This window comes from Pectinophora gossypiella, chromosome 9 (genome assembly GCF_024362695.1).
Source record: "Pectinophora gossypiella chromosome 9, ilPecGoss1.1, whole genome shotgun sequence".
NCBI lineage: Eukaryota > Metazoa > Arthropoda > Insecta > Lepidoptera > Gelechiidae > Pectinophora > Pectinophora gossypiella.
This window is the reverse complement of record NC_065412.1, coordinates 13,085,621-13,107,249: the sequence shown is the minus strand read 5'-3', so window position 1 is coordinate 13,107,249 and position 21,629 is coordinate 13,085,621. Positions and strand designations below refer to the sequence as shown.

Here is a 21,629-nt window from a genome sequence, read left to right as displayed (position 1 = left end):
ACCCACTTTACAACCCTGTCGCACTATCATATTTGACATTTAATGAGACTTACGGTTTAATTTGTCAAAAAAGTTAATGTGACATGGTTTCAAAGTGTATACATATTAGTACTCGTGACCGTATCTTACCGATGCAGTCCTGGTTGTCAACGAATCTGATCTCGGGCACGCGCAGCCCCTCGCGGCGGTAGAGCTCCTGCTCGTGCTTGAGGATACGCTCGTTGAAGAACTGCTGCAGCTTCTCGTTGCAGTAGTTGATGCAGAACTGCTCGAAACTGTTCATTTGGAAGTACTCTGGCAGAAATAAGAGGTAAATTAGGAACTATTTATTTATTTGACGAATAAGGGATCCTATAAAGAAAACAACAGTACAGGCAAGCGTATTTTTAACGGCAGATTTTTCCAGCTATAGAAGTCATGAGGAAGTAACTTATAATATTTGATTACTAGCGATTCAAATTATTTGTTTAGGGATTGTTTAAACCATATCTTAAGTGCAGTTTAGTAGTCTAGGAATTACAATGTCGGTATTGTAAATAGTATTTTGGCGTCTCCAGAATCGGCAGATGCTAAAGTTCTATTTAATTTAGTGTATTTTGGCATTAAGAGCCGAAAAGTGTAAAACTAGTTCAAGATTTTCTTATTTAATTTTATTGGTGCCTCATTATGAGGGTGTTATGCCTTAGGTAAAACCCTCCTTATAAAAAAGTAAAAAAAAGTGCAGTTTAGTAAGTTAATTTATAGTGCGGTTTTTACTAACACAATCGGCTCGACCATTATAGACGGCGATACGGCTATCACGTTGGTCTAACAGAAAGGTCGGTGAGGTGTGGGTACTTTACGATATAGTCGTGAGCAACTTATGTTATTTCCTAGATTTTTAAATTACTTTCTATTCTACACTTTTGCTACGGAACATTCCACTTGATATTAACTCAGAATAATGAGCTGAATCTTCTCTCTCAGTATTCGTTACGACGTCACTTACACCCCGAACAAGTACATACAGGTAGCCATACAAGTAGGTATGGGTGTTAGAGACACTGTAACAAATATTGAGGGGGATGATTCTGAGTCGATATCGAGTGGAATTTCCTGTCGGAAAATTCATGAAAATTTTAGTGTTTTTCTTAATTAATTTCAGTTCCATACTTTTGCGACGGAAAATTCCACTTGATAGCAACTCACAATCATGGTCTGAATCGTCCCTCAAAGTTTTCGTTACGATGTCACTAACACCCTGTATGTATTATGATGGTGGTTACCAAAGCCAGCGATGTCAAGGACGCCGATGTAGTAGGCGGACGCCTGGAAGGGGATGCTTGTGTTTATGCGATGCACGATGTAGTCGAAAAGCCGGCTGTACACCGCTTTGGCGAGGGCGTCGCGCGCGTTATTCGCCTCGTACGTCTTTAGAGGCACCCTGCAAATGTGGAACAATGTTTAATTGTTTCATTGTTGTGGACGAAAGCAGTATATAAAGCAAAGGTTGGTGGTAGGACTGCCAGAGGAAGACCTAGGACGTACATTGACCATGAGATGTCCTTAGAAAAGGTTCAGTACGATCTACTCTGAACCGGCGTGCGTGTATGAAACGATTAATTAAGCTCCGTTTCTGAAGACTACACCAGGGGTCTGGATTCGATTCCCGATGGGGTCAGCTGCAGTGTGTATCTTCTTCTTCTATCGTGTGGGTTGTGAGGTGGATTACCAACCTCATCAGCCCTGGTGTCAGGGTTACTATTGAGCCGCCAAAGGCCTTTGACAAGACTCATGTAACGACTACGTAATTACATCAGTAAGTAGTAACCGGGACCAACGGCTTAACGTGCCTTCCGAAGCACGGATCGTCTTACTTTCGGACAATCATGTGATCAGCCTATAATGTCCTAACCAAACAAGAGATCACAAAGTGATTTCTGTGATATGTCCCCACCGGGATTCGAACCCGGGACCACCGGAACGTGAGCCCAACGCTCAACCACTGGACCACGGAGGCCGTTAATATGTGCTGTATAATATGCTGTGTGTATCAACTCACATGATAGCAGTGCCCTTGATGCCGCCGCGCGAGCTCTGCATGAGTCGCGATACCAACGACATGCGTAGTTCTCCGCAGTCCACGCCTAGTAGACCAGCAGCGGTGGCCAGGGTCGGCTCGCTGTCTGGACTCACCCGGCACCCGCCCTGCACACAAACCAACATTATGTATTTACTTAATTCATGTAAGGATCAAAGATATATTGTAAAATGATAGTCTATAAATATAAGTCAGTTTAAGATAACTAAAAGCCAATCCCATTTTTTTTTTGAATTATTTTTCTGAGCCGTGATAGCCCAGTTGGTAGAACGCTTGCCTCTCACTTTCAGGTCGAATTTGTTTCCGAATTCATGTTTGGATCATAAATGATTATCACGTGCTCAGCGGTGAAGAAACATCGTGAGGAAACCCATGTTCCCGAGCATTTTCGGAGGCATGTGACCTAACCTGTATTGGGGCTGGTTTTCCCTTCGCGGGATGGAAAAAACCGAACCTGTCAAATCTTCAGGTTAGGTAAGCGGACAATGTGAAAAACAGGATAATGCTAGAGAGATGATGACGTTACCCTTATCCTGAGTACGGACCTTTAAGGCTTCTTACCCAGTCGGGAATGTTCTGTGAGGCTTCTCAGTGAGTGGTTATGGAGATGTAATTTAACACGAATGCTTCAAAAAGTAAATGTTTTAGTTACCTTAGCGCCACCATCGTCTTCGAACTGCACGTTCCCGAGGTGTAGCACGGCTGCTACCACCGAGTACACGGATTTCTTCTCGTCTTCCGTCAGACCGACGCGAGTTAAAGCCTGCGGATGGATATAGGTTGGATCTATTACAAACTATTATGCATCCTTGACAAAATGCAAAAAATCCCCAGTGAATTGGCAAATAACATCATAACTCATCTCCTTTTTCTTCTTAAACACATTAAGCCATTGGTCCCGATTACTACTTACAGATGTAAGTTCGTAATATTTACAAGAGCTTTGTCAGGGCCCCATTGCAGCTCAATAATTACCTTGATAGGTCAGGGTTGCTGAGGTTGGTCATCCACCTCACAATCCACACGATAGAACTTCACATGTGATAAAATAAATGCTAATCGTTGATGAAAGTATCGAGTTCGTGATCGATAATATTTGTTTCGAAATAGTCTGTTATGATTAAATAAGAGGAAATTGAAAAGTTCCCAGGATAAAATGAATAATTTTGGAAAAAAACGTAATGTGCTGGCGTTGCTCAGTTGGTGCTGTATGTGTAAGGATAATTCACCTCAACCTTAGCTTGTTATAAGCTTCCTCAATCAGGTGATTGACAAAGCTTATACTCATCAGTAGAATGGTGGGATGTAACTATAGTTCACCTGGTTGAGTCGTTGGAAGTCCTCGACATCGTCTAGTATGGGGTCCCTCAAGCCTCCCTTGGCTTGCTGCTGCTTGCTCTTCTGACTCGCGCTGATCTTCTTCTCTGACGCTGCCGTCGTGAAGTACTGCGTGCACCCGTTCTTGAGGTACTGGACAATATTACAATAGGTGGTCAGACATACATAATATAAGTATTTGTGGAGGTGTGACCTCCAACAACTTGGTACTTGATGTAGAATCCTCGCAATAAACTTGGTAACAGCAAACTTACTTGGTAGTCATACGGCTTGGTGATCTTCTCGAAGTTGATGCAGCCGTCTGGAGGAGTCTCCAGCAGATATTAGGTTACGTGACTTTCTACGAGTTGGCACTACAGTGTATTGCCATAAGTTTTGCAACAGTTGACTAAAGCAAGAATTGGCTGGTAGTCGTCCGGCTTGGTAATCTTTAAAGCGACTTCTCCAGAAGCTAAATTTGGGTTATGTGACCTCTTACGAGTTGGTACTACTTGGCACTACAGTGTATTGCCATAAGTTTCACAACAGTTGATTACAGCAAGAACTGACCTGGTAGTCGTCCGGTTTAGTGATCTTTAAGGCAGTTCTGAGCTCGGGCGGCGCGCCCGCACACAACAGGTAGAACACGTGGTAGTTCCTCTCCTCGGCGCTCTGCGTGCAGATCCGCGACTTCTCCAACAAGTAGTGCGAGATGTAACCTCCGACTACTTGGTACTTGTTGCTGAAGTGAACCTCCATGAATTTGCCGAAACGTGAACTGTTGTTGTTGCGCGTTGTTTTAGCGTTGCCGAACGCTTCTAGGATTGGGTTTGCTGGAATTCAAAAGAAGGGAGCGAAGTTGAAGCGTGAGCGTTATATCATTTATAATGATAGGTCATTCAGATCAGAGACAGTGGTAAATATTAAAAAAACCTAAAAGGTACATAGATAAAAAATATATAAAACTGGCGATTTTCTTTTCAGAAATGTGTATGTATTATGTGCCGTTATTAAAAGTCGAATAAATTATTTATTGCTACATTACAGGAACGTCAACTAATGACACTGTATTAGAAAATTCAAGTCTCGATTCAAAATTTTGAACAAAATTAATAAAATGCATGCCCGTACAAATTAAGTAGACACTTCGGGCCTCTGTTGGATATTGGCAAGTAGTTGAAGTTATTCTCAACATGTTGTAGATATCATAAATGCTTACCGTCAAGGATTTTTTGTTCCACAGGCCCCGCGCCCTTCGCCCACAAGTCGCAGAGATACTTGAGGATGTACTTGGTGGACTCTGTCTTGCCTGCTCCGGACTCGCCAGACACGATGATTGATTGTGACTGCTTCAACGACTTCATGTCACGGAACGCTTTGTCCGCTGTTGACAATGGAAGACAAGGTGTTAGTTACTTCTTGCCCTGACCATCAAGTCGTAACTTGTAAGGTCAACCAACCTTACTAACCTTAGTGTCAAAGTTATTATTTACAATTAACGACAACTGCATCATCATCTCCCAGCAATATCCCGTTTTTCACAGGGTCCGTTTACCTAACCTAGAGATTTGGCAGATCCGGTTTTTTACAGAAGCGACTGCCTTCCAAACCGCGAAGGGAAAACCAGCCCAATACAAGTTAGGTCACATACCTCCGAAAATGCAATTCTCGGGAATGTGGGTTTCGTCACGATATTTTCCTTCACCGTTGAGCTTGTGATCATCATTTATGACCCAAACATGAATTCGAAAACAAATTCGACAATCATTGGTTTAGGCCCGTTGTGGAGATACCAACTGGGATACCACGCCTAACGACAACTGCATACATTAAGTAATTTTCAGGAGGTCGAGATATCCAACGTAACGTGCCTTTAGAATCATTTGATTGAGTCTGCAATTTCCAAAGCAAACTAGGAAAATTCTCACAAAGTGATTTTGGCGATGTCCTAATCTGGAATTGGACCCAGACAGGGAACCAAATGCTTTCATCACTAGGCCAAACAGGTTGCTAGTTACTTCGAACGAATATACGAATGAACGTTATGTAAATTCTAGACCACTCTGTAAAATTATATGCTTTTAAATATTCTGAATACCTCTAGGGGACTCTTACTTATAATAATCTCACATCCTCAGTTCTTATAGCTCTGTCATCCAACAACAGTCAACAGAAAGTACATATTCACAAATGATAGCTATTCGCACAGGTTTCACTTTCAAACACTGCAATTACTGCACAGGAAGCTGTTGGTCCAGGCTACTATCTACTTAAGTAAGTACATAGTCATTACAGACGTTAGAGTCCTTTAGCGGTTCTATGCCCTGACTCCAGCTTTGGTAAGGTCATCGATCTTAAACCCATACGACGGAAAATCTATAGGTGGATAACCGAATGACAAAATAAAATAAAATAGAGACTTATGTCAGGTTATCAGAAAACAAACTATTTTACTTAAATGTAACAGCATTACGCCTGTATCTCCGAAGGGATAGGCAAAAGTGTGTACACCCACTCAGCGCCACCTATGTCCATTTTACGTAGGTATTTACAAATAACAAAGTGACATCTTATGGTGGTCTTCTGAAACCAACTCCAGAAAACTTCCTCGTTTTGACGTTTTGTAAAAGATCTGTGACCTATTTGACTTCTTTATCCGTCATCCGGAAGAAACCTTTGTAAGAAATACTCACCAATAGCGAACACATGTGGCGGCAGGTCTCCGAGCGACTTTCCCTGGTACTTCTTGATGGTGGGTGACGAGTACATGTCCTTGATGTCTTCGTACGGATTTACGGCCAATAGGATGTTTGCTACATATGTCTGTAAGAAGAAAAAATATATTGAAAAAAAATGCAGCTTTTTGGATGAAGTGTAGAGTGTGGTGCTTGTCAGTGGTCCCGGTTACTATTTACTGATGTAAGTGAGTTAATTGTTACATGAGCCATGTCAGGGGCCTTTGGCGGCTCAATCATAACCCTGACACCAGGGTATTCCACTTCACAACCCACACGATAAGAAGTTGATTGGGAACAATCGGATAGGTAGGTGTAATAACCGCTTAAACTTGGATGGCGTCAGGGTTATTACTGAGCCGCTAAATGCTTCTGACACGGCTTATTAAGAGCGGTAATATCAGTTTTTTCCTGAGGTTCCTCGGTCCAAGAACATGATTCGATTATAGGGAGGCGTTTGTCATTTGTTTGCTCTTAACAACTACGTAGCCATTTGTAATCCTACTAACAGTTTCAAGTGCCTCATCATACTTTCAAGAGATTGCATTGACCTACTCAAACTTAAAACAGTGTCATACTCGTATTTTTATATCTCACGTGGATAAATACTTCTTAGGGGATGCATACTCTTTTTTTTAAGTATTATTAATTATATCTATTTATCTCCCTAGCGTTATCCCGTTTTTCACAGGGTCCGCTTACGTAACTTGAAGGTTTGACAGATCCGGTTTTTATAGAAGCGACTGCCTGTCTGATCTTCCAATCCGAAGGGTAAACCCGCCCAATTACAGGTCATAGTCATCACATTTCTCAAGTATGGTTTCTTCCCGATGTTATATTATCAGTACCGTATAATTATAATTGAATTCATCATACCGTTTATCGTATGCAAACTATTCGGTGAGGCGATTACTGATGTTACGCTTATGCGTTTGATTATTCAAATTGCGGCGTACCTTGGCCGTAACACAATCGGAACTCTTGAGAATTAAACGACTTATAGTGAAGAATGAATACAATAACAAAATAATAAACATTACTACCGTAGTACGTATTGGTCGGGCAGTTCATGCTCCTTGTGTTAGTAGTAGTACAGAATAAGAATGAAATAAATTTATTGCCAGTAACAGTTTACATTAGAAAACCCCGGTGGGAAATAAGCGTGAGTTTAGGGTTTTAGTGACATCGTAACGAAAACTTCGAGGGACGATTCAGACCTCAGATTCAGACCGTTGTTCGGAGTAGCTATCAAGTGGAATTTTCCATCGCAAAAGTATGGAACTGAAAAAGTTAAACTCATGAATTTTCCGACTGGAAATTCTACTTGATATCAACTCAGAATCATGGTCTGAATCATCCCCTTCAGTGTTCGTTACGATGTCACTAACACCCTGTATTATAACATTATCAAAGGTTCCGGTGGAGCATAATCAATACATATTTCCATGCCACTTTCTGCGATTGGTAGATATTGTACACTAGTACTACGACGTAACTTCAAGGCTAACATTCTAATGTACTATGACTCATGTTTTCTACTATGAATTGTTATGCATTTGCTAACGAAAGAGGCTAAGCAATATTTATACCGTTGGAGATTACTACAATACAATATAAGCTTTATTGCACACAACATACAAAACAAGATTTTTGTGAGTTGTTTTGTGTGTGACAGGGTTCAATTTCGTGTATATTTTCCAATTTGGACATGTTTTTGATAAGATTAAAAAAAAATTTAAGACAACAGGCCTGAAGATTCAGAGGCACAGTTGGGCGCAAACTTCGGCTCAGAGCGTTGTCTGAGAGGGTTTATATTTGAAGCAAATTAATCCACCCTAGTGGGTTATTGCGCTGAGCTAAGAGCTAAGCGCTGAATGAAGGAAATCGTCGACCACGCCGGCAGGGTCTCGCTAACCTGAAGTGTTTGTGGTCGTGAGCTGATTGGCCTTCGGAGCATACCGTTGTTGTTGTAAGAATCAAAAGCTATTTTTTTTACCTTTGATGTGTTTGCACTTGGCCCCAGACTTGTGCGAAGGCATTGACGAAGCCTAAGATGGAGCGAGCTCGCCCGGAAGGTGTCTGTTCACTCTGGCCTTGAAAGCACCCGGGTTATATGCATTCGGAAATAGTCACTAATCCCTGGAGTCTGCCCCTTGATGGTCTCCTCTATGGATTACCAATGGTGTAATTCACAGAGCGATTAGGTCGATTTTTCTTTGGGTTTTCCATTGACGGAGTTACACCTTACTGGCTGTATGTATAGATATGTGTAAAGTGATGTGATAATGATGTAATCAATACTTACGTAAATCTTGTTCTTTTTGTACCGCATGAGGATATTATTGAGGAGTGTGGCTTCGTTTAGGAACATAAGTTCGCCTGATAAGAAAAAAACATAATATAATTATCTTGTATTCACAGCACTATCCCTTGAGGTAAATCTAATTCGGCGCTGACACGAATTGGTGGGGGGCGGGGAGTGTCCGTTCTGTACATAGTATTATTCTTTATTCTATGGTTGCTGGTGGTTGGTTAAAAATAAGTAGATCCCGTGCTTCGGAGGGCACGTTAAGCCGTGGGTCACGGCTATTAGCCGTAAAAATACCTCCACCAATCCGCAGTGGAGCAGCGTGGTGGAGTATGCTCCATACCCCCTCCGGTTGACTGAGGAGAGGCCTGTGCCCAGTTGTGGGACGTAGATATCCTATTTATGTATGTATGTATGGTTGCAATCCCAACATGGATATGATAAATCATTATAGTGACAGGTGATTAGTTTAATACTTAATTATATTAATAAATAAAACAGGGCGGAAGTATAGTATGACATTAATATCAATTCCGCAAGACGAGCAGGTGTATTAAGGTTATTGGGTCAGTCTACATGGGGATGCCGTAAACCCCATAGCCTATAAGGTTTCTTTTACGATGGGGGTTTAGGTCAATCTACCGTGAAAACGTTGTAAAACATCACTTCTTGCTCAGTACAAAAACGGTTTTTAATTGATGTGTATCAGATTAGTGTTTACACTGCTTACCACCGTAACATTGATGGTAGCAAAAAATATAAGTTGATTGCCTTGAAGTGACTAATTAATTGTCTTTGACATGTTTACATGATTCAGAATATGTATGAATTGGCTGCTATAAATCTACCTTTCGTCGTACCTTTGGTGCTTGAGTCGGCCGCACCTTAATTAACAAAGACAATCTAAGGGAGGCTTTGATTATGGATTTTGCCGTTGGAAAAATATTATCTCTATACATCGACATGGGGCGCGATTAGTTTACCAAGTGCAAATAAGTTTGTAAACGCAAAAACTAAGACTTTCCTTCTTACCAAATTTCATAATTCTAGTACTTCCCAGTACTAAAAAAAAATAGTAAAAAAATAAATAAAATTACTTTTTGATTCCCTTGCGAAATGTTAGAAAATAAGGGTCAAATGGCCTTTGGATTGCGATGATTTATAGAAATTTTATTTTTTTACAGCTTCAAGGGTCTTGTAGGCAAGTATTAGGTGTTCAACTTGATATCTCCACGCGTTCCCGAGAAAAAGGGTCTTGACAGATGGGCAGACAACAAAGTGATCCTATAAAGGTGGGTACTGACTGGTGTTACGAGGCGTAATGTAATGTGTTACACAGCGAGCGTTCGTGCTGTCAGTACAGGGAAATTAGGCGCTAGTAGCGAGCATCAACACTGATTTTAATCACATGACGTAGCCTATCATGCTCGCTGCGAAAGGTACAATACGCCTTGTAACACTGGTCAGTACCCACCTTAAGGGTTACATTTTTCTTTTTTAAGTTCGGAACCCTAAAAATGAGACTTACAATTATCATCGACGTCCTTGGTGGGGTCGCCGGCGGGGAAGATATCCTCGAAGCTGGCGACGCGGCGCGGGTGTCGGTTGTCCAACGGTATGACGTCAGCCTCCTCACCCATCAGCTCCTGCAGCCGAGCCAGCACGAAGCCCTCGCTCCCATCGCGCACCCACACCACTTGCTTGTCGATCGTCATTTTGTCACTGAAACAATTTGAGACATAGGTCAGTAAATAGGTACTAAATTCCTCTAGCGACTGTCTAACTGAAGTCGGTAAAAATTACATGAACCTTTTTACGGCTTGTAATTATAACATAACATTGGTTGCCTGGGCGAAATTGCTGCAGGAGCAATAAGGAAGCCTGTTGTGCCTCTCTGTATCTGTTGTCCTTATTTCTGTATATTGTGTCCATTGTGTTCAATAAAGTATTTTGTCTATCTATCTGATCTTCGAATCTCCCCCCCACCCTACCCCTTCAGGCATGTGTAGAAACATGAGCACAAAACTACGTGTAACGTTTATTAACCCCATTCAACTAATGCAGACTCATTTCCGAATACTTCTATTGTTAAAAATATTTGAATCCCCGTTTAACGACCTCTGTCCAGTAGTAGAATATCGGGTGCACGTGTTCGAATCCCGGCGAGGACATATCATAAAAATCACTTTGTGATCCCTAGTTTGGTAAGGACATTTTAGGCTCATCACCCGATTATTCCAAATAAAGATGATCCGTGTTTCGGTGGGCACGTTAAGCAGTCGGTCTGTGATGTTATTTACTTAAGTAAGTATGTAGTCGTTACATGAGCCATGTCAGGGGCCTTTTGTGGCTCAACAGTAACTCTGACACCAGAGTTGAGGTCGAACATTGGTTTTAGATCCCACACGAGAGATTAGAAGGAGAAAGGTATAAAAAAGTATTTTAAACAGGTAGAGCGCGCGTTAGAAAGGCTTTTCGTCATAAGTAAATAAACCCACTTCATAATGAAGGTAATCCATCATCTTGTAAGCAGACATGCATAATAATCACTGAACGCGACATCACGACGGTACAGTACAAAACACGCTATGAATACAGAGGGAATAGGAAGTGTACGGATGCATAAAAAGCGGCGCAACGAACGTACATTACATAATAATAAATTTAATTACATCAAAACCGTAAGTAGGTATAACTGAGAATACGATTAACTCACTTTCGTGGCATAATACACACTTTCGTACGCGTTACGTCATGGATGGATTGTAAAAAATGGTCGTACACTATCTGAACTGAACCGTCGTTCCGGTGCGCGGCGACCGTAGAAAAATAAAAAATACGCGTAAAAAAAAAAGTATAAAATGGAAACAGTGTTGCTGTAGGAAGCAGGTCATAACGGAGGATGTAATTAACTGGTTTAGTGCAAATTTTCTGCTGTTTGTAATGAAGAGGTCTGCTCCAATGCCCGGTGGTAGATGACGACTATGTTCGGTCACGAGTACTAATATGTATACACTTTGAAACCATGTCACATTAACTTTTTTGACAAATTAAAGCGTAAGTCTCATTAAATGTCAAACATGATAGTGCGACAGGGTTCTAAAGTGGGTACATTATATTGCTCATGACTGTTCATTACAATTTGCTATTGAATTATAAACGTTTGTCTTCATTTTTTTTATTGTTTTCGATCTTATATGATAATTCTAATATATTTTTAGGAAGTCTTCTTTTTGTTTGGTCAGGACATTGCAGTTTCAATCACTTGTCTTGATTGTCCGAAAGTAAGATGATACGAATGTTTATAATTTTATGTAATCTTTGTTGTTGCACAATCCCGCACCTAAATATCAATACTTCCTGCGCCAATGCAGGGTGCCAATTGTGCTGTAGTCTTTCTTGTGTATACTTTAAATTGTTTCGTGTATGTGTTTGAATATTTGATTTGATGATTCCGTTTTTTAGAAGGCTTCTATAACCGTTGGTGCATTTAAGTACGTAGTCGCTACATGAACCGCGTCAAAGACCTTTGACGGCTCAATAATAACCCTGACACCAATCCTGATGAGGTCGGTCATCTACCTGTAAGGTACACCACGAAAGACGAAGAATATTTTTTTTTTGAATAATTTGTCATTGTTAATGTAAATCTGACATTTTAGTCCTCTACATTATTGGGAGTAACAAACATGCCAAGTAAAAAGTAGTTCTTTCATTCCAAGTCAAAAGTATTCAAATTGAAATCTGTTTATTTTAGACATTAACACATCCGTGGAGGTTAGTGTGAAAGAAAACTTAACTTAATAACTAGTGTTATCTAGTGTGTGTGTGTGTGTGTGTTCGCTAGTTTGTTGTATATCAGCATTTACAAAAAAAACATAGTGTTTTACAACAGACCTAATATCTACCTATTTCTTATTAGTAACTTTAAATATTTGTGACTTCCTTTCACTTTTCTTTCGCTTTCTCTTTTATTTTTCATATATATGTGTTTTGCTTTGTGTGTATGTGTGTGTTAATAAATTCATTATTTTTGATGAAAACTTGAGTGGCTACTATACTACTTCTGAGTACTGTCAAATGCAATTCAAAGTTCCTGAATCGTATTTTTTACATAACGAACGTCTCATCCGCCTAAAACTACTACAGCTTCTGGCAACCTGTATAGCCGGGGAAAAGAAGCTACAAGAAAAACCTCGGCACAGGGCTATAGACGTATTTAAAAAAAAACATAAACTATTTTTATACTATTTAGTAATTTGGCTGCCTGCTGAATATCAGTTCCCAGTCAGCATTCATATATTCTAAACAATCACTAACCTTTCTATGCTACTGTTATATTTATATATGTGTTATTATAAGCTTTCCATAAATAAATAGGCAACTGAAAGGTGCCTTAACAAAACGTGAAAGTTTAGATCAAAATAGCTTTCTATTGTATATTAAAAAAAAACAATGGATAAACGATTGAGAATTAAAACCACGTAGCGTGTCGGTGAACTAACCAAAACAAATCTGTTATAACCGGTACAAAAACTTCACCTAATCATTTTTTTATTTTTCTTTTTGCACTATAAACTGATCAATTATCAGACAGATAAAAGAAAACGATCCGTAATGGTTCGTGTCGTGCTTTCTATAAAAATCAAAACATGTTTATCGGAGTTTCCTGATTCATAATATTGTTATGAGTAAATTTTATGTTATCACATAACGTGAAGAAAGACATAAGTGTTTATGGAAAATTGTGAATATCTTCTGCTCTCGTGTGGGTTGTGAGATCAATGACCGACTTTAACAGCCCTGGTGTGAGGGTAACTATTGAGATATTATGAATATATATATATTAGATGTATCATCATCATCAGCCCATTAGCGTCCCCACTGCTGGGGCACGGGCCTTCCCTATGGATGGATAGGGAGATCGGGCCTTAAACCATCACGCGGGCCCAGTTCGGATTGATGGTTATTAACGACTGCTAATGCAGCCGGGACCAATGGCTTAACGTGCCTTCCGAAGCACGGAGGAGCTCGAGATGAAAACTTTTTTTGTGGTCACCCATCCTATGACCGGCCTTTGCGAAAGTTGCTTTACTTCAACAATCGCAGACCGAGCGCGTTAACCGCTGCGCCACCGAGCTCCTCCTATATTAGATGTATATATTTTGAATATTATTATATCACACAACATTCACATTCACAGATGTAGGACAAGTCAGCATTCCCACAAGTAGGTTAAAAAAATATCGAAAAAGTTTAACTCGAACGGGACTCGAACCCGCAAGACTTGTCAAGCCGGGACGAGCTTGTTAACCACCAAGTCGTCATCCTGTCCATGCGAATTCTTCGATCTATATCGTCATATTAAAATAACTAAACTCAACATTCTCTCTATCGGACATAATGAAAGCTTGAAAATAAAGCCTTAACATTATACTTTTTCAATTGTAAATTGCGTACAGTCACGAGTACTAATATGTATACACTTTGAAACCATGTCACATTAACTTTTTTGACAAATCAAACCGTAAGTCTCATTAAATGTGAAATATGATAGTGCGACAGGGTTCTAAAGAGGGACATGATATTGCTCATGACTGTACATAAATATGTCGGGCGAATAAAACATAATACGATTCTCTTCAAGATACACAGAATAGAAAACAAAGAAAATATCCAAGGCATAGCGTAAAAAGCAAAACGTATGCAAAAAAATGTGCGTAATAGCGCACTAGCGGAGATAAACACGTCGTTATGTAGGCGATAACAGACGTGGAAAGTGGAAAAACGTCTAAATTATAACTACAACACAATACTACACTCTTCTATCGTGTGGGTTGTGAGGTGGATTACCAACCTCATCAACCCAAAGTGTCAGGGTCATTATTGAGCTGCCAAAAGCCTCTGACATGGCTCATGTAACTACTACTACTACATCAGTAAGTAGTAACCGAGACCAACGACTTCACGTGCCTTCCGAAGACAATCGGTCAATCATCCTGTAATCTTCTAACCAAACTAGGGATCACATAGTGATTTTTGTGATGTGATGATGATTGTGATCCCGAACCCGGGACCTCCGGATTGTGAGCCCAACGCTCATCCACTAGACCAGTGGCCGTTAATACTACACTGACATGAGGTATCAAGAAACTAGGTATCTACTAAACCTGAGGCACCCTATAATGGCCTTTTTGACGTTTACCCCGCTCATTGAATCAAGTCTAGTATTCATTCCTAACTACGTTATACGAACAAATACCTGTACTATTGTATTCATCAAGTTCTGGCAAGTAAACGCAAAAATATCCTAGAATCTTTTGTCTTTTTGACTTCCAGTGTTCGAAGAACCTCCCACATAGGTTAAGTATTCTTCTACATCTATGGATTCTTTAGCTTTGTTGTTCGAAATTAACCATATTTTATTTATATTTCTTTGCACAACGTATATAAATAAAAGAAAGCTAACTATTGTGAGATGATGTAAAAGTAACATCATCATCAGCCGTACGACGCCCACTGCTGGGCATAGGCCTCCCCCAATGCTCTCCACGACGATCGGTCCTGCGCTGCACAGTGTCGCGAGCCCATACAAAAGTTTACGAAAAATATTTAGATAATAATTTTGTAACAAGTTGTGGATATTTAGTGTTTTAATGATAAAATAATATTAAAAAAGGTTTTTGCGATGGAAGTTAGATAAAAAAAATGCTATTTTTAGCCACAATTTTTTTTTATAATAAGGTTCTAAAATAAATAATCGATAATATCTTCATCAATTTGTTTTTGCTGTATGTTACGCATTTTGTTACGAATAGATGATATTAAAGGGTCTGATGTTATAAGCATCATGACCATTAAATCTTTGTTACATTTTTCCCTAGAAGATTTACGCGTGTGATGCTTGCGTAAAAATTCTCGAGTCTTTATGTCTGCCTTCTAAGGCATCTTCAGAAAATTGACCAACAGGCAACGGCAAAGATTAAATTACTTCAGCTCCATGAATGAGAACCTTATGTATGGACATCGGCATGTAATACCAAGAATACAAACTCATGTATAGGGTTTTAGTCTCAGCAAGTAACTCTTTGAATTTTTCTAAATTGTTTTTTTTGCCACTTGACAATATTCTGTTAATCATAGAAAACTTGACTATTAGATTTTTATCCACTCCTGTGATTTCAGAGTTTAGTTCTGGATGTCTAAAGAATGTCCGAGCAGTATTACCGTCATTTGTCGACCCATATTCGGGCTTAGGCTTGTCAACGAGAAGACCCATTTTTTCTTTAAACTCATTTTGTATCCTTTTTTTATTATTTTAAATGTTAATTCGGCAAATGTTAATTCACTGGGATCTCTGCCTTCTACTAAGTCTGCAACTCTCCGCTTCTAAGAAGCTAGATTTAGTTCGTTGAAGTCCTTGCATGGCCTTCCTCGTTTTGAACTATGAACCTGTGATGTGTCTATGGATTGTTTACTACGTAGGTAGCTAATATCGTCTTCTCTTAACTTAAAAGCATTGTTGAGAAAGGCACTATATTTTTTTCTTAATGTTATTTCACTTCTGTAAGATACTCTCCAATAATTAGCTACATTTAAACAAAACAGTCACTGACTTTCGGATACTTGACTGAATATCAGACAGGAGATTCTTCTAATTCGTAAACATCCAAAACATACTTGAATAGTGGCGGAATTTTGCTTGTTGGGTCAGCTTGGAGCCACTTCTCAAACAATTCATTATTTAGTAGCTGGTGACCTATTGTAAACAAAAGTTAATAAATCAAGAATGTGCAAACAAAAGCAGATCAAACTTTGTCAATAGTAAATATACACTATAGGCTATACAATATCAAAAAATTATAGACATGATTTGACATGTTTTTTTTTAAATGCATCTCGAACCTAAAATTAATTCTTTTTTTGCCAAAACTAAGAAATGGTGAAATCTTACTCATTGCTTCCGAGAATTTTGCACTTTGATCACTTAGTAGATCAGTATAAACACCAATTAATAAAATAATAACAATAAAACAATTGAAATCCAACTAATACCTCAACAAAACAACCACCGAACACAGTAGAAATTCGTTGAACAATTTTATGATACGTCAACATACCAATTAATGAAGCTATTTTTCTAAAGATTATAGAAGATACATTGATTAAAATATTAAACTTGTGTACTATGGGTATTTGAGATAGTGTTACCATAATTAGAATATCCATTTTTTAAAAACGATAATTTTGATTTTTCGTAAAGGGACGCGACACTGTGCGCTGCCCGCATCCAGTAAGTAACATGAAAAGTTAAAATCCTTACTGAAGTGTACCGCCCTAAAGTACCACCATACACACAAGATAATAACAACAAACCATTATAGACGGCGATACGGATCACCATATCACGTTAGTCTACCAGAAACAGAAAGCACGGTGAGGTGTGGGTACTCAGTTCATCTTGCGATGGATGTACAGTCATGAGTAATATCATGTAGCCACTTTAGAACCCTGTCGCCCTATCATATTTGACATTTAATGAGACTTACGGTTTAATTTGTCAAAAAAGTTAATGTGACATGAAAGTTAATTTGACATGGTTTCAAAGTGTAAGTATAGGTACATATTAGTACTCGTGAAAGTACCTCTACCCTATTGGGATTAGTGGTAAGCTTATGTTATGTTATCAATAATAAAACTCGACTGGTACTGGCGAGTAATGGCGAGAATGGTGGGAACTACAACACTCAATTTGTTCCGGTTATTATTACTTCATTAAACCCAATTATAGCATTTCCAATTGTTAGGTTGGTACACACGAAGTTCGATTCTTTATGGGTCACTATGACCTGCAAGTGCCGTCACGTTTTCGATTTCGCTATTGTTTCGTTATTTTAATGATTGTCTGTGAATTCGACTTATAGGTTGTAACTTTGTAAGGTAGTCAGATTGGTAGCAATTCGCGGAAGACCGTGGAAGGAGGATAGATGAAGATGTCTTTGCTCAACAGAGCCAATTCAGGCTAGTAATATAACAAATATCAGCTAGAGTAAAAAAAGAGGAAAAATAAAGTTTTTTTATAAAGAAGTCAATGCCAATTGGCATTTGATAGACAAGAACGGAGAATGCTATACCGACAAGAGCGTGACTCTTAAATTAATGGTGATGAGAATAAATAATCAGAATACAAGAAAAACAATTTAAATACGACCGCACCTAGTTATAAATATAATGGATTAAAATTAAGCCTTAAAATCGATACGGTATCTAAGTATCTAGATATAAATCGCGACTCTTTCGAGTCGGCTCAAAAACCGCTAGCCGGTGACTTGAAACGTGGAGTAATCTTATCGAATCTAGACTCGATATATATCACGGTTGATTCAAGAGAGATTTTACCATGTCCTCAGCGCAATTATTGGCTTGTGATCATAGAACGGATGTGGCAATAGCCGCTCCAGATACTATCAGCCTTCTAATGATATTGCGAAAGTTAAGATTATCGACCGAATGAGATACGACGGGGAATATAATTCTGATAAGCTCGACGAATCAATTGACTTCGTTATCTTTGGTGGTGTAAAATTAGACAATATATTTATTTTGTAGAATATAATCCACCTTTCAAAGGACACGGCATGGTTGGCAGGGTGATGAGCATGACAGCTAAGATGGTTGGAGAAAAGAGGGATGTCTTTGCCCAGAAGGGGGAAAACTAACATACCTACGTCCCATTGTTGGGCATTTGGCTTTTTCTATATCAACCGGATAACAGGCCACAAAAAATATATAGGTAAAAGACGTGTCATAAGAAGAAACGGCAAGTTCAAGCTTTAAATTGGTAAAACAGTCGCCAAAAATAGCATCGGCTAAGAAAACAAACACAAAGAAAGTAAAGGTGCGGTCGGTCATTTAGACCCATTTGTTGGAAATGGCACAGAAGGGTCATGAGGTCGACACCAAGCTAGACTTTATTCCAACGACTTAAGACTTCGACGTTGTTGGTTTTAACAATGGCCTCAAGAAATCTTTGTCCACGCCGTGAAATGGCAAAGGTCAGAAGATGATTGATGTCGCTGATTTGTTAGTTTTGATACTTTTGATTTGCTTTTAGTTGATTGACAGCACTTTGGACTTGCCTTACAAAGGCTTGCTTGAAGATTATGTATTTGGAATAATAAATAAGTAAGTAGTAAGTAGTATTGTTATGCTTGGAATAGTTGTTATTAGCTCCACTTGAGACAGAATACTGTGGTTGGTCGCTGAGTTTGCACTGTATAGCTTTTTAATGAATATTCGAAACAAATATTTTATCGCCATATAGTTTTATTCTATAGTAGGTATTTCGTTAATCTTGTTAGGTAACATAACATAAGCTCATGACGATTTCCCAATTGGGGTACATCCGAGCTTTCTGTTAGATCAACGTGATAGGTGGTGAGCTTGGTTGTGGTGGAGGTCTCGATAGGTATCCATATTTAAATAATTGTCTTGCCTTCAGGCGAGTCTTGTGCCAAGAGCAAACCCATCAAAGAAAAAAAAAGTTGTTGACATTTTTTTTAGGTTTTTAGTTTCGTTTCCAATTCATATTCAGGTCAAAGATGTAAAAAGTTTGAATTTCAGAGAAATCGGGAGCCATTGCACTTTGGTTCGTGACTTTACATGAAGGTCGATTAAATAATGGATATAATTATAGGTTAATATCGTCGGTGATGCATGAGATACTGACACGCAAGCCGACAATATTCTTGAGAGTAACCGGGTCATTCATTGAATTTGTATCATATTAATGCAATTACAGTTACTTATCCAACATTCCCGTTCCTCCTCGCCGAAATACAAGGGGACCAACTTGTTGCAGGCCAAATATAGGCTAAAACCATTTACACTTAAATAATTGATATCCTTTTTATCAATAATTATGACTTTTAATTTTATCAAAGCTATAAACATAATCTGTTTAATCGACAACCGACAATATTTCCCAAAAAAGATCATTTTTAGATTTTATATAATGTTGCCAAGTCGGTATTTTGTTAGTAAGTAGTTTCTTTATTGATGTAATTTTGCGTCTATTTAATTTATTATTCCAAAATACTGTATACGGTTGTTTCCAAAACTGAAGGTTCTCACAAAGCCTGCCTTTCCACGAACCAGAGAAACAATAAGACTTATTTTATCACAGCACAATAAACTATAATCAAATATAATGTTCTGAGATAGACGTTACAATTGCAGACATTTTCCACGAACAATAATTGTCTGTACTGACCGTGATGGACGCCGCTTCTAAGAAACTAACATGACACTTGAACTTGAAACACGAGAACAAACACGACTTAAATCACTTAAGCCTTTAATGCAACAAATAAATATATTCACCTAAAACATACATTAATGTAACACTATAAATATAAAACTATTTGTCTAATATTTTTATAAACTCGCGAGTCTCGACCGCGAACTTGCGCTTGCGCGCCTCGCAAGCTATCTATTTCGAAACTGAATTGCAACGAGTGCGCTGTTCCGCACAAAGCAAAAGATAACGAGATTAGCGCACAAAAGTAAAAGAACACTAAAGTAAACAGGGATTATTGCTTTAGAGCCATAAGGTCGCCCATTTGTACTGTTGCTAAATGTTTGTATGTTTTGTTTATGTGCAATAAAATACTTATGTATTTGATTTGGTTATGAAATTTTCTTCCCTAGTAGTAATTACTTGGAAAAACAGCACAACTAGACTTTAAACATAATTTAATTTAACAATTATACATAATTTAAACACATAATACCAGGTTCTTAGGGTGTTAAAATCAGGGATATGAGATCGCCGATTGTTGCAAGTACCCTGATCACGGGATGACTGATGAAATTAGAGTGGAGTAGGTAGATCCAATGACAACAACAACAATTACAAACGGACAATGAATAATTATGTATATAAATAGATAGATATACTACCTATCTATAACAGATGGTCCTTTCAACTCGCAAGCTAATATATTATTTGCTTTAGAAATGTCATTTATTATTAAATGAAAACAGTCTCGTTTTGTCTCGTAAGACAAACGAAGTTATGTGTTCATTATTTACAGTTGAATGGAAAGGTGCGAGGAAAATCTGTCTGAGGTGAGATTAGCTGAGTCATAACTTGAAATGATGAATATGAATTTGAATGTTAGGAGGCCGGTTTAAAGAGGAAAAAAGAAACGGCGTTGCAATTCTATATAATGAATCGTCATTATAATCTTTAGTCTTTTAAATTGCACTTACTAGGCATTGGATTCTTGTTCTTTCTTACGCCAGTTAGACGTCTTAGCGTCGTACGGTCACGCACGAGCATCAATATGTATACACTTTGGTACCATGTCACATTAACTTTTTTGACAAATTGAACCATAAGTCTCACTAAATGTCAAATATGTTAGTGCGACAGAGTCCTAAAGTGGGTACATTATATTGCTCATGATTGTACGTAGGTGCGGGAAGCGATATATGAACGGACGCTATTGGTGGTAGGCAACCACCAACTTACTTTTAACTTAATTTGATAGGACTAAAACTAGCCCTATTTCTTTCATGCGCTTATTAAGAGCTGTCAAACTAAAATTAAGTTTAGAATAGGCGCCCTTGGCTACGCGAGAAATAAACCAATTCTATTGGTTCAAATATCGTCGAGCGATATACGGGATCGCGTTATGCCTGGTCCTGTGAATTCCAGTCGGACACGCCAAACGTGTCTGCAAAATCGAAATCATAATTGCCAGTCATGTTATACTTGTCCCGTTGCGTGTCGTGGCCAATGAAATTGTCACAAAAGCCGGCGTGACTCACCCATAAATTGCTATTAACCAACCTCCGGGGTCGAGTTGCGATTTGTACTCAAAGCTCAATTTACTTCCCAAAGGCCAATTATGTTTGTATGATGAAGTTCAAAGGGTAAGTGCTACAGTTGCTGATTTTTTTTTCTCTTTGGTCTGAGTGACATGCTCAAAGACCGTGAAATCAAGCAGTGGTCGTCGAGGTGATTGAGCAATAAGCATCAAGATTTATTCGTTATAATCAATTTTGATAAAGTATTTTTTTTGTTATTTGAAAGTAAATTATATTCGGTTGTAATTGTTGATTGTGGTTCGGTGAAGTGTGGGTACTTAGTTCATATTTAAATGGATGTACGGTTACGAGCATT

At 38.7% G+C, this 21,629-nt stretch overlaps 1 protein-coding gene across 3 annotated transcripts in view; it reads right to left on the bottom strand.

Moving 5' to 3' along the window:
• LOC126369602 (myosin heavy chain 95F) overlaps positions 1 to 21,629 on the bottom strand; it is a 54,629-nt gene that overhangs the window by 18,469 nt on the left and 14,531 nt on the right. For 2 of the 3 annotated variants that reach the window (XM_050014094.1, XM_050014092.1), the window contains exons 2-11: positions 9,969 to 10,162; positions 8,438 to 8,511; positions 6,091 to 6,220; positions 4,617 to 4,781; positions 3,968 to 4,230; positions 3,401 to 3,550; positions 2,733 to 2,843; positions 2,042 to 2,187; positions 1,266 to 1,423; positions 130 to 294 (exon numbers count right to left, since the gene is read on the bottom strand). In XM_050014094.1, the coding sequence (XP_049870051.1) occupies positions 130 to 294; positions 1,266 to 1,423; positions 2,042 to 2,187; positions 2,733 to 2,843; positions 3,401 to 3,550; positions 3,968 to 4,230; positions 4,617 to 4,781; positions 6,091 to 6,220; positions 8,438 to 8,511; positions 9,969 to 10,155 (1,549 nt within the window). In that variant the 5' untranslated portion in view covers positions 10,156 to 10,162. Of the gene's footprint in view, positions 1 to 129; positions 295 to 1,265; positions 1,424 to 2,041; positions 2,188 to 2,732; positions 2,844 to 3,400; positions 3,551 to 3,967; positions 4,231 to 4,616; positions 4,782 to 6,090; positions 6,221 to 8,437; positions 8,512 to 9,968; positions 10,163 to 19,712; positions 19,921 to 21,629 lie in introns of those variants that run through there. The other variant, XM_050014093.1, reaches the window with a different exon arrangement.